This window comes from Trachypithecus francoisi, unplaced genomic scaffold, assembly GCF_009764315.1.
Source record: "Trachypithecus francoisi isolate TF-2019V2 unplaced genomic scaffold, Tfra_2.0 Lachesis_group14, whole genome shotgun sequence".
Classification (NCBI taxonomy): Eukaryota; Metazoa; Chordata; class Mammalia; order Primates; family Cercopithecidae; genus Trachypithecus; species Trachypithecus francoisi.
The window spans coordinates 45,271,256-45,284,889 of record NW_022681459.1 but is presented as its reverse complement, the minus strand read 5'-3'; the positions used below and the strand labels follow the sequence as shown (position 1 = coordinate 45,284,889).

At 48.7% G+C, this 13,634-nt stretch overlaps 1 protein-coding gene across 3 annotated transcripts in view; it reads left to right on the top strand.

The window, feature by feature from the left end:
* The window catches only part of HPS4 (HPS4 biogenesis of lysosomal organelles complex 3 subunit 2), a 31,622-nt gene that overhangs the window by 17,716 nt on the left and 272 nt on the right, over window positions 1–13,634 (top strand). For 2 of the 3 annotated variants that reach the window (XM_033233072.1, XM_033233071.1), the window contains exons 9-14: window positions 124–160; window positions 1,501–1,597; window positions 2,222–3,131; window positions 8,462–8,594; window positions 9,074–9,182; window positions 12,387–13,609. In XM_033233072.1, coding sequence (XP_033088963.1) covers window positions 124–160; window positions 1,501–1,597; window positions 2,222–3,131; window positions 8,462–8,594; window positions 9,074–9,182; window positions 12,387–12,558 — 1,458 coding nt within the window. In that variant the 3' untranslated portion in view covers window positions 12,559–13,609. The remainder of the gene's footprint in view (window positions 1–123; window positions 161–1,500; window positions 1,598–2,221; window positions 3,132–8,461; window positions 8,595–9,073; window positions 9,183–12,386; window positions 13,610–13,634) is intronic. The other variant, XM_033233073.1, reaches the window with a different exon arrangement.

The window sequence follows — 13,634 nt, the reverse complement described above, 5'->3', positions numbered from 1 at the left end:
GTTGGGACAAGCTTTCTGGGCCTGGCTAAGTTGTATGAACAGATGGCACAGCAAATTCCTGATGGTTAGGTCAAGAGGAGAATGTGGTGCCCAGCGCCAACTTCTGTGTGTGTTTGTTTTCAGAGACTCCGTATGGGAGGGGATGCCCTGCAGGAACATGGTAAGTAGTGAGGCACATGGTTGCCTCTTGAGAACGGCGGTCTTTTATGCTACCTGTCCCTGTACAAATTATGTGATGGGCCGATCCATCTGCATGTTTGTTTCCTCTGCTCATAAGATAAGGAAAATGGAAGTAACAGAGCTTCAAGAATCGAGTTACCCACCAGAACCGGAACCCTAACAGTAAAGCTATGATTTTAGGCATGCCTGTCAAATTCCTGCTTTCAGACCCTCCTTAACTTCATATTGTGAGACTGCTCGGTCCAGTGCCAGGGGATTGTGGTTGGGAGAGGGTCAAGATAAACAGCGACTGACAGACCTTTTGCAGGATGTGGAGGCATCCTCAGGAGAGTTACTTCAATTTATTCTGAAGCCTAAGTTGGAGCAGATCCCTTTCTTAGCTTATATTTTATTTTAAAAGTGCTTTTCAACCTTTCCCTCCTGAACATCTTCCTTCTCCAAAGCTGGGAGTCATGTTGCCTGCAGGGACTCTTTCCTTATTGGGGCCAGGAATTTGAGCTACAGTTGGGCAACCTGTGTCCTGGGCTGTGGAATGCCTTCACAGCACCCCTTTCAGAACTGGTGTGTGGGTCGGATGCATCTCAGAGCCAGTGTGTGGGTCAGATGCATCTCAGAGCTGGTGTGTGGGTGGGATCCATCTCAGAGCTGGTGTGTGCGTTGGACGCGTCTCAGAGCTGGTGCCTGGGTCGGATGCATCTCAGAGCTGGTGTGTATGTTGGATGCATCTCAGAGCTGGTGTGTATGTTGGATGCATCTCAGAGCCGGTGCCTGGGTCGGGTGCATCTCAGAGCCGGTGCGTGGGTCGGAGGCATCTCAGAGCCGGTGCGTGGGTCGGAGGCATCTCAGAGCCGGTGCGTGGGTCGGAGGCATCTCAGAGCCGGTGCGTGGGACGGAGGCATCTCAGAGCCGGTGCGTGGGTCGGATGCATCTCAGAGCCGGTGGGTCGGATGCATCTCAGAGCCGGTGCGTGGGTCGGATGCATCTCAGAGCCCGTGCGTGGGTCGGATGCATCTCAGAGCCCGTGCGTGGGTCGGATGCATCTCAGAGCCCGTGCGTGGGTCGGATGCATCTCAGAGCCGGTGTGTGGGTCGGATGCATCTCAGAGCCGGTGTGTGGGTCGGATGCATCTCAGAGCCGGTGTGTGGGTCGGATGCATCTCAGAGCCGGTGTGTGGGTCGGATGCATCTCAGAGCTGGTGTGTGGGTTGGATGCATCTCAGAGCTGGTGTGTGGGTTAGATGCATCAGGCCAGTGCAGTCATTGCCTCTCTGCCCTCTCTGCCTTGGGGGAAAGCCCTGTTCATGTTGCTTTGCAATTCCAGGAGCATCATTGCCCCCAAATGTCCAGATTATCCCTGTTTTTGTGACCAAAGAGGAAGCCATTAGTCTCCATGAGTTCCCGGTGGAACAGATGACAAGGTAAAGGAGTGCACAGAGGGTTATCCTTACACCACACCTGAGGGACCCCATTGCATGATTTGTTAAAAAACAAACCTCTGATACATCCCATGCTTCCTTAATTCCATCTCCCCCACGCCCTGTCTTGTAAGGGAGCATCTGGATCTTGAGTTCGTTAAGAAACAGAATGGCATAGTGAGATGATACTGGCTTTCACATCCCAGATCTCTTACTTACCAGCTATGGGACCTTGGGCAAGTCCATTCCCTGCCTGAGCCTCACTTTTTTCATCTGAAAGGCAGACACAATAGTATCCCTTTCGTGAGTTCATCGTGACACTTGAAAATAGTATATGTACAGCACCTAATATAGGACCTAATGCATAGGAGACCTTCCAAATGTGGGTCAGTCTTATTCAGTGGGCTCTGCTATTTTCGGTAGGTGAGCCTGGTGTCACTATGTGAAGCTCAGAGGGCCAGATGTTTCTGTATTTTGACTCCTGTGATTTAACTCCAGTGGCCTCTTAGGCTCTGTGGCCTCAGACACTACCTTGTCCTTGATGCCTGTGCTTTAGTCCTCACTGTGGAAGGGCACTTGCTCTGCAATCTGTCGACGTGCCCCTTCCTCACATCTCTCGTTTGCCAGATCTCCAGCATCTCCAGCAGGATTCCAGGATGGTTCAACCCAGCACCATCCAAAGGGTGGGAGTACATCTGCCCTGAAAGAAAATGCCACCGGCCATGTGGAATCCATGGCCTGGACCACCCCAAAGCCCGCATGCCCTGACAAAGCTTGTCCAGATGGCAGGAAGGAGAACGGATGCTTGCCTGGCCGTGATCTGGAGAGCATCAGGCCCACAGGACTGCACAGCACTGCCAGGGACGAGGTTCTTGGCCTTAGCTGCTCCCTGGGGAAGGAACTAGTCTTTCTCCAAGAGGAACTTGACTTGTCTGAAATCCACATTCCAGAGGCTCAGGAAGTAGGCACGTCCTCGGGTCATTTTGCCTTCCTACATGTGCCTGTCCCAGATGGCAGGGCTCCTTACTACAAGGCATCTCTCAGCGCCTCCAGCAGCCTGGAACCCACGCCTCCTGAGGACACAGCCATCAGCAGCCTGCACTCTCCCTCCGCTCCTGAGATGCTCACCCAGCCTGGAGCCCAAGAGCAGCTCGAAGACCGTCCTGGCTATAGCAGCCAAGCCCCCATTCCCAGAGCAGACCCTCTCCCCAGAAGGACCCGCAGGCCCTTGTCATTGCCTCGCTTAGATCCAGGACAGAGAGGAACCAAGCTTTCCACAGGAGAACAAGGCCTGGATCAAGATGTTGATGGGTTCTGTGAAAGCCACGCAGCCCCCGGTCTGGAATGCAGTTCAGGCTCAGCAAACTGTCAGGGTGCTGGCCCCTCTGCAGATGGAATCAACTCCAGGCTGACACCAGCAGAGTCCTGCGTGGAGCTCGTGAGGATGAACCTCTACACTCACTGCGTCAAAGGGCTGGTGCTGTCCCTGCTGGCCGAGGAGCCGCTGCTGGGAGACAGCGCAGCCATAGAGGAAGTGGTGAGTGTCCTCAGACCTTCCCCTGCCCCTCTGCGGCCTCTGCTGATCCCCTGTGCTTCCCTCACAGCACTGTGCCAGCACCCAGGGAAGGGATAAAGGCTCAGCCCTCAATTGTGTGACCCTGGGCAAAACGTTCTTGTTTAGAAGATGGAGGTAGCACCTGCCTCTGTGGGTTTTTGTTGGGGTAAGAGTGAGTCAAGCGCATAGCACTGGTGGCACATTGGCATCCAACAGGTGTTCTCTTCTTGCGCTGCTTCTAGTTTTGCAGAGCGCAGGCCTTGGAGGAAGGGAAGGCCTGAGATGGAATCCTGGCTCTTGTCCTCTAGCTGTGTGAACTGGCCCAGACCTTTGTCCCCCTGAGCCTCAACTAACTCCTCAGTTATACAGGGTTGGTGGTAGACCCTCCTGTTCCAGATGCAGTGAGATAATGCAGGCAGAGGCTGCATGCACACATGCATAGTCACTGGTGTGCCGCCCCTGCTCATGGCCTCATTTCCTAGCATGGACAGCTCTAGGTTCCATGTCAGCTGAAAACTCCTCTGCAGTGTGTCACAGCCTGGGTTGGAAGTTCCCTGGAAACCCTGTGTTTCCCTCCATAGCCCCAGCATCGTACCTGATCTGAAACTCACTCCTAGAAGGCTGGGACATCTGAAATCCTAACTGGCTCTGGAGGGCTCTTAAACTCTTCCAGCCCCTTCCTCGCTTAGAGGCTTAGAGTGGTAAACTGACCTTCCCTGGGGCCCACGCTGGAGATTCGGTTGCTATAGTAACAGCCTTGCTTTAGTAGGAAAGTGGTAGCAACAAGAACAGCAGGTTGAAATTGCTGGAGGGCAAATGGTGTCTTGGGGCTTTCCTTATTTTTATTCTTAAAACGTATATTATTCTAAGCTGATCTTAGTAGCATGCAGGGCTTGTGATCCTCCATAAATGAGCTAGTCACCTTGGAACACAGAAGAAGAGATAAGACTGCACAGTAGCTTCCTTGCACAGAACTCCTAGCAAGAGAGTGCTCTCTGGAGCTGTCAGGCTTCTCTGTCCCCTTTCCACAGACACTGGATCACTGAGTTACAGCTCATTTGCTTCCTGTATCCCCATTCACCATAGCTATGAGTGACTCTCCACCTCCTTCTTATAAGAGTACAGGGAGTTCTGGCTGCAGTGTTACACGCCTCATCTCCCTGCCGATGCCTTGGTTTTCATGGTCTATTCTGCACAGTGTTGAGCCTTAGAAATGTCATTTTGAAGGGCCCAGTGTTTGAATGCAATAAGGTGGATATAATACCTTTCTTTTTACCTTCTCCACAAAAAGGAAAAAATAGCACAGGCTGCTCTTTGAGGAGATGTATTCTGCACCAACTATATGTGAAATACTTTGCATCTCTTATTTTAGCCAAGCCTTAGAACAGTTCTGGGAGGTAGGCATTGTAACTCCCCTTTGCCAGTAAGAAAACAGCCTCATTGAGATGAAAAGACCTCATGCAAGTGGCAGGTCCAGAGTTCTTGCTGGTTTCTGGTTCCCTGCCCCAGCCTCTCTGTCCCCCCACTGCCCTGCCCTTGCTGTGATAACTGGGAAGCTGAAGAAAGAGGGTCAGTGTCCTGCCTTCTGTGGCTCGTGCTCTATGGCCTTATCCCCTGGTTTGTCAAAGTCTGTCCATGCTGTTACGACATCAGCCTCCATGGGCTTCTGTGGAAAGCAGGGTTTGGTGCTGGCTAGGCCCCAGGAAATAGACTGCAGTTTTATGGAAGAAAAAAAGCTAATCTTTTCTTTTCTTTTTTTTTTTTTTTTTTTGAGATGGAGTTTTGCTCTTGTTGCCCAGGCTGGAGTGCAATGGCATGATCTCAGCTCTGCAACCTCCGCCTCCCAGGTTCAAGCGATTCTTCTACCTCAGCCTCCCAAGTAGCTGGGATTACAGACATGCACCACCAGGCCCAGCTAATTTTGTATTTTTAGTAGAGATGGGGTTTCTGCAGGTTGGTCAGGCTGGTCTCGAACTCCTGACCTCAGGTAATTTGCCTGCCTTGGCCTCCCAAAGTGCTGGGATTACAGGCATGATTGCGCCCAGCCCTGAAAAGCTAATCTTTTCTAGTATGGAGTGACTAACTTTGATCAGCCCACTGGTTTGAGAGTGGGTTTGTTAATCAGACCCAGAGGATTTCTGTTTTATAATTGAGAGAGGTGTTTGATTGCCTTTCCAGACTAGCCTTGAAAATACTTTACCTGATTTCCCTGTAGCCCCTCTGCTACTGTCTAGAAAAACCAAATACCCCCAGTTATGTTGAGCACACCTCTTTTGCAGGGGCTCCTTAATGATGTTACATACTCCCTAGCTGCCCTCGTGTCATTTGGCTGTCTTGTCTTTGGCTGGATCAGCTTCCACAGGGAGTAGGGGTGGGGTGAGGGGCAGCAGGGCTTGGGATGGTGGAAGGAGCTGTGGGTGGAGCAGCCAGGAGAGTTGGTGTTGGGGCTGGAATTCCCTCAGAGGGAGCGGAATAGGCTCACACCAGGGGGCAGCATAGAGCCGATGATAGTCCGTTACTCAAAACCCAACATAATCTCACTGACCTTCAAACACAGTGATCAGATTAATTATTTATTACTACAATAGGACATTGAGCTTCTCTGTACAGTAGATGAGGCTTGACGTTAGTGTGAGAGTGTTGCCATAAAACATTTTATGAAAAAACACCTTCCCCCAAGTAGGAAACTGGTACCTCTAAGGGAACGTGTGTTCCACATATTACTCCTACATGCTGTGTCACACGCTGACATTTGTGCCACTTGCTTTTGTGTGCAGTAGAAGTCAGAGGACCCAGGAATTAGCCTCAGCTCTGCTTCGCCTAGGGCCGTTGTGAGGATCACATTATATAGCAGTATATATCGGGACCTGGCAAACGTTTTATGTAAAGGACCAGAAAGCAAATATTTTCAGCTTTGCACAGCTTTTCAGCTCTGCTGTTGTAGTACAAAAACAGCCATAGACAGTATATAAATGGTATGGCTGTATTCTGGTAATTATTTATGGACATGGCATTGGAACCTCATATAAATTGTACATGTTACAATATTATTCCTTTGACTTTTTTCCCCAACCATGTAAAAAATATAAAAACCATTCTTAAGTCTCAGGCTGTACAAAAACAGGCAACAGGCTGGATTTAGTTTATAGGTTGGAGTTTGCCGATCCCTGGTATATGTGAAAGCACTTGGCTATCAGTAAAAAATTATCCACATGTCATCTGACATAGCATCTTGTGATTAACTGTGTGTTTATTATTAAGTGATCCTATCTTGAGTGCAAGTTAGGCAGAAGATTCTGGAAGCAGAGCTCAGTGCCTGTGGGGAAACAGTTTTCGGCATGGCTCACTCTCTGTTCCTATTGTTTCTTCCTCTGGATACCAGCTCAGCATAGAAGGGATGACTGTTAGCAGATTCTCGAGGTCCAAAAACTTTCGGTGAGGCTGTGGTTTGACTTCATGGTGAATGCTTGTGTGTGCCCATGCGCTTGTTGGTGCATGCACACACACACACATCTGTTCAAATAAGAGGCTCTGTGTTAAACTCAGTGTTGGTCAGGGTCTCTCAGTGATCTGAACATGAGATATTATGCTTGTCTTTCCTGAGTACTTACCTTTTTACATAACTCTACACCCTTGATTTAAACCAAATAGCTCATAAGTTGGCAGTGCTTGGCATTAGATGTGTTCATTTAGTCATTCATTTAGTGGATTCATTTACTGAGTACCTACTAGGAGTCAGGCACTCTACTAAGCATTGAGGATACAAAACTGAGCGCATAGTAGAAAATAACTTTGTATGTCACACCTATGGACTTGAAATATCATTTCTGAGACATTCGTTCAGGAAAACTGATTTAACACCCCAAAATAACATGTAAGCTTCATGACATTTTCTTCAGAAGCATTCTGTTTGCATCTCTATACTTTTTATGTGCACTTTTTTTCTTACATAGCTGTTGAGAAATAGTCCACAAATTATCTGTGATCTCTAAAGAGATACCGTTTCTTTTGTATGATTATTTTCATTTCCTTGACTCTGTAAAAAGGCCCTGCCTCAGGATGGCACTTTAGAGTTTATGAAGGACTTTTGGATGTGTCATTTCATTTAAGTCACTTGGCAGTCCTGTACTGTTCCCATTTTGCAGATGAAGAGAAAAATGAGGCACAGAAAATTTGGTAACTTGCTCCTGGTCATTTGACTAAAAAGAGGCTGAACTTGGGATGTTTTTTACCTGGGAACTGCAAATGCTGGGGGACAGTCGCCTTCTTTCTTGTGGCTGAAGCAGGCCCAGGAAACCCTGTTTCAGACCAAGCCCATTACGATGGGCCTGGCGTACTGAGTCAAGCCCTCAGTGGAGCTTGAAGAACGCCGCACAGCCATTGAAGAATTATATGATAGAATATTTAAAGATGAGAAAAGCAGTTCATGCTTTGTTGTTAGGTTAAAAAACTATCAGTCATTATTTATGATTTGATCTCATTTTTACTTTACAGAAAAAGAGTTACACAAAACAATATAGTCCAGTGTTTTCAATTGTACTTAAACTTCATCTCCTTGGAGGTTTGTAAAAATACAGGTACTTGAACCCACCTCCTTGACAGTCGTCCTCAACTATGTACCTCCTCTGAACCATCAAGCGCAGAAAGCTGTTTGACTGACACTTAGTCCTTCCAAGAAAGCCAGGACTAGGCTATCAGTGCTAGATGTTGCAGAGAGAAGTTACCTTGTTACATCCGGTGAGGGACTTCTCTCCCAGGGGCCAGTGAGAAACACTGGATGGTCCCAGGTTGTATGGTGGAATCATGCAGCCTGGGTAGGAAAGCCGTGGTTAAAATAAGATACACCACAGTGGTAACAGTGGCTATTACTGGATGGTGAAAAGATGAGCAATTTTTCTTATTAGTTTATTTTTTTACTCATCTCCTTTCTCAATCTCCTACAATATAATCATTAATTTAAAAAACATTAGAACATAAGGGTGAAAGAAAAATGTTGGTGAGAGTCCATTTTGCTGGATCAAGTAGGCAGTAAGATACTCCATGAATGATTTTTTTATTTTTTTGTTTTTTGAGACAGAGTCTCACTCTGTCACCCAGGCTGGAGTGCGGTGGTACGGTCTCGGCTCACTGCAGCCTTGAACTCCTGGCTCAAGTGATCCTCCCGCTACGGTCTTGCAAAGCACTGGGATTACAGGTGTGAGCCACCATACCTGGCTGGAGGATTATTTTTTAACTAAGTCTGTGGTGAACTAACCCTCAGAAGGCTTGCTGAGGTCAGCCCTACAAGCCCATGGCCCTCTCCCCGTTTGCAGTACCACAGCAGCCTGGCGTCGCTGAATGGGCTGGAAGTCCACCTAAAAGAGACGCTGCCCAGGGGTGAGACAGCCTCCACGAGCAGCACCTACAACTTCACACATTACGACCGCATTCAGAGCTTGCTGATGGGTAAGAACCAGGCAAGGGACCTGGGGCGATGGGGATGCCAGATTCTAGAGACGGGTGGAGGTGAGAACTCGAGCCCCAGCATCGTGATGACACGGCTGTGCACAGAGTTGTCGGACCTGCATTCAGGGCTCTCTCCTCACTGGGAGCCCACTCCCACTGAGTGTGGCGTTCGCTGGGCAGACGCTTCTCTGCTCATGTGTCTGTTTTTGGTGTTTCCCAGTGTTTTGAGAGAAGTTCATGTTCATATAACTATGATAGGTTTGTCTCAGAATGTTGAGATCTGCACACAGAAACCGGGTGCTGCATCGCATGGCGGCAGCAGCAGAAGCCCAACGCCCCAGGCCTTTGTCTCTGCCCCGGGCAGCCACACTCATAGCCTTGAGCCGTGCTCAGTCCCCGTGTTCAGTACCAGGCTTCAGGGGGTGGGAGGGCAGAGGGTAACTGTCTGCTCTTCACAACACTGTGTCCTCTTCTGGAAGCAAACCTGCCGCAGGTGGCCACCCAGCAGGATCGCCGCTTCCTCCAGGCCGTCAGCCTGATGCATAGCGAGTTTGCCCAGCTGCCCGCACTTTATGAAATGACCGTCAGGTGAGCCTCCCTGAGTCAATCCCCCACTACTCTCCACGGTCCTGCTCACGGGAACCACCTGTGGGGCCCAGGCAGTGCCTTGTTCCTAAGTAGATGAAGAACTTTCTAGTTACTCTCCTTAAGGCCTTCCTTTGTTCCTATTGCCGCCATTATCCACTGTTGTGCAGTCACGTGCCATGGACTTTCTGCTTCCCTTCCTACTTTAGACGCTTGGGGTCCAGCAGTGAAGGAACCTGAGGTCCTCGCCATCATGGAGCTACATCCATTACTAGGGACGGCGGCTCTGTCTCCTTGCCAGAAACAGTGTTGAAATATTGTTGTCTTTCTAATTAAAAAGTCATATGGCTGGGCACAGTGGCTCACACCTGTAATCTCAGCACTTTGGGAGGCAGGCGGATCACTTGAGGTCAGGGTTCAAGACCAACCTGGTCAACCTGGTGAAACCCTATCTCTACTAAAAATACAAAAAATTAGCTGGGCAGGGTGGTGGGTGCCTGTAATCCCAGCTACTCAGGAAGCTGAGGCGGGAGAATCACTTGAACCCGGGGGCAGAGGTTACAGTGAGCCAAGATAACACCATTGCACTCCAGCCTGGGCGACAGAGTGAGACTGCATCTCAAAAAAAAAAAAAAAGTAATACATGCTGATTATACAGTCATGCAGAATGCTTGGAAATCTATCAAGTAAAACATTTTCCTCTCACTTCACCCCATCACACACCAAGAAATAACCACATTTTACAGTTTGGCATATATTGCTCCAGGTTTTATTGGTTTTTGGTTTTTATTTTTTGTACGTATAGATTAATTGTATTTTTAATTATTTTAAGTCTTCTAGAAAATAGGATCCTACTAATGTATAATTTTACAGTTGTCTTTTTTCACATTATGGCATAGCTTGAACATCTCCATGCCAGGAGAAATATAGATCTATTGATGATTATTGTAATTTATAGTATTTAACCAACCGAATTTGGTTTTTTCTTTCTACATGCTTCTCTTTTGAAACTGGAAAGGGAGTTTGGGCTTTAGAGATCACTTTATAAAAGCCCTGGGAGGCTGGGACCTGAGAATTTGGTTGACAACTGGTAACAGAAAATAAAGCAAGGTAGCAGGTCAAGGGCAGTGCTGGCAACGTGTGCGTTAGTCCACGTAGCCCTTGGAACCATATGGTCAAGGGCATTCTTTTTTATTTATTTATTTTGAGACAGTCTCACTCTGTCGCCAGGCTGGAGCGCAGCGGCTCAATCTCGGCTCATTGCAACCTCTGCCTCCCGGTTTCAGACGATTCTAGGGCCTCAGCCTCCTGAGTAGCTGGGACTACAGGCGCCTGCCACCATGCCCAGCTAATTTTTGTATTTTTAGTAGAGACAGGGTTTCACCATGTTGGCCAGGATAGTCTTAATCTTTTGACTTCGTGATCCACCCACCTCGCCCTTCCAAAGTGCTGGGATTACAGGTGCGAGCCACTGCGCCCAGCTCTAAGGGCATTTTTTAAATTCTCATTTTACAGATGAAAAAATTGAAGGATAAGCAGCTTGCTGAGGGTTGTATTCTTCTTAAGTGGTAGGGCCAGGATTTGAAGCATTTTCTCCAACTGTTCAAGCATGTGTATGACCTTTCCACACAGGTTTCAGTGTCATGGCAGTGTGGTCCAGTGCGAGGGGCATGGGTGGTGAACTGACAGCCGGGTGGGTGATTAGGATGGTTCCGATGCCCTGTCACCCGCCACACTTGAGTGCCAGGTGTTCTGCTGCCTCACACTGTGTCCAGCCAATATTTCAATAGATCTTTCTGTCAGAAATGTGTCTTCTCTGGCTTTAATTCACAGCTGTCCCAGGCTGGCAACCCAGAGGCGACTTGCATCTACAGTCACTGGTTTGGGAACTGGCTGTGTTTGGGGGGGGTGTGTCTGTTTTGTGGGAGGTGGAAACAAGTAAACTGTCAGCATCTGCTCCACCAACAACCTTGTGGCCCTGCAGTATGTCACCTTTCTTGGAGCTGAGAGGGGTTTAGTGTTGAGATACATAGCTCAAGGCATTTGTTGAGAGATTATTTTAATAATAGTAATAGAAACAACAGCTACCATTTCTTAACTACTCACCATGTGTTAAGCACTCACTTAATCTCATTCTTAAAAAAAAAAAAAACACACACACACACACAACTTCACTGAGGGCACATACTGTTGGAACATCCACTGTACAGATGAAAAAGCTGGGACTCAGAAATGTTGAATAGCAGCCCAGGACACACCCTAGGAAGTAACAGGGCTGGGATTAGCACCTGAGTGTGTGTGACTCTAGATCCATGCTCATTACCGCCTGGCCTCGGAGCCCTCCCACAGGGCTATAAGAAGAGATTCTCCTGCTGGGCCAGTGGGTACGCCCACTAGAGACACTGAAGCTTGGAACAGGGTGGGATTTTTCTCCCTTCTTACAAGGAAGGAGAGAATTGAGTGCGGGGAGCCTTAGCAGTCCCTGACTCCACCCTTTTTCACTAGATTTGGGGGGAAACTGAGGCCCATAGGATAGTTGGAGAGGCAGGATCCAGAAACCAGGGGGTTTACCTTGGCCTGCAGTTGGCTCCTCCCAGGTGGCTCTGCCTCTGTGTGGTGCTCTTATCCCTCCCTCTGTGTCCACAGGCTTCCTGTCACTTCGTGTCACATCCCACTCCTGTCCTTCACTCCCCCTCAGTCTATCCAGCTGCCCCCAGTGTGGACAGCAGACTAGACTCCTTTCTCAGACACTGCCATTGCCTTGTCATAGAGGCAGGGCAGCCCCAGCTACTCACTTTGAGCCTCAGGGTCCTTGTCTGTGAAATGGGACTATAGCACCGCTGCAGAGCTTATGTGAGGGGCAAAGCAGAGACTATGCAGAGCACATTGCATAGCTGCCAGTATATCAAAAGCCGGCACTCCACAGTTCCTTTATGCAGCACTTAGGACTCCCGTCTCTGTGGCTGCTGCCACCGTGGATGGTCCCACCACGGACTCTTCCAGCATCTAGTGAGCTGAAAGGAAGGAAAGATGGTATTGGCACTGAAGCCTGAAACTCAGCTGAATAAATAGAATCCCGTTCCATGACAGCTGCACATGCCACATTGAGTGTCCTGCGTCCTCTGTGACAAGAACCTTACTGAGGTCTCTGTGTGGTCTATTAGCACCAGCAGCATCGGACCATTGTCTTCTTTCTTCTTCCAACAGAAACGCCTCCACGGCCGTGTATGCCTGTTGCAACCCCATCCAGGAGACGTATTTCCAGCAGCTGGCACCTGCAGCACGGAGCTCTGGCTTCCCAAACCCTCAGGATGGCGCCTTCAACCTCTCTGGCAAAGCCAAGCAGAAGTTGCTGAAGCACGGGGTGAACTTGCTCTGAGCTGCGCCCAGGAGGTGACTGGGAAGGAGAAAACCAGCAAAGGAAGTTCTGCCTTTTATAATCGAAAAGGCCCCTCTATTTTATTTTTCTTGAAAACATTCCCTTTTTTAGGAACATAATGATATTTGAGTTTTTGTTACTCCTTTTGCAGATTGGGATGTGTTTGCGGGCAGGGGTTAGTTCTTTATTTAGGTCAGGAGACCTAGAGCACTTGATAAAGAACTGTATTTCATCGGTGGTGTTGGGGCCGGGATGGGCTTGGCTCCCTCTCTGCCACACTGAGCCTGAGGTATTTCATGTCTCCTGCTACTGTTCCATCCCAGCTTGAACTGGTGCCATAAGATTCCAGGTTGGCATTTTTTCTAGAACCTGATCGTCCACTAGTCCAGAGTGTGTGTTCAACCCCGACACCAGGTGGGTGGTAGGCGGTGTGACTGCACAGTGAGGAGCCGGATCTGTGAGCAGGCAGACTCCATGCCCACGTCGCAGGTAGGTTTCTCCAGTGCGGTCCTGCTGGGAGGTCCAGATCATTCCTGTAGGGAAGCAACAGCACACGGAGACCGCCTGGTTGAATTCTGTTGGAACTCTACTCAAATCTAGGGGTGTCTTCTTTGGACCCACAATGGGGGCAAGCCTTAATAATACAGAAGGGAGTTTGGGCTTTTGAGATCCCTTTATAAAAGCGCTGGGGGCTGAGCCCTGAGAATTCAGTGACAGCAGGACCAACCTGCGCTGCCTTTGACTACAAGTGGGCTGTGCGGCTGATTCCTCTTGAGCGAGTGTCCCTAAATAGGAGTTTACAAGATGTCTGGGGGTAAAAGCAACTGTGCTTTTCAGTGGTGGCTGTGTGAAAGGGAATGACACTCATTTGTGTGTTCCTGGACTTGTGTGGTACTTAAAACCTCAGTTCTATTACATTATAGTCAGGCATTTTTTTGACAGTATGAGACAGGTTGCAGGATGAAAATACTTGTCAAAATCTTAACTGAATGTTTACTGGAAGTACTTGAGATTCCATTTGAAAGTTGTATGGTTAATAATTTCATGTCCGGTGGCGGGCGCCTGTAGTCCCAGCT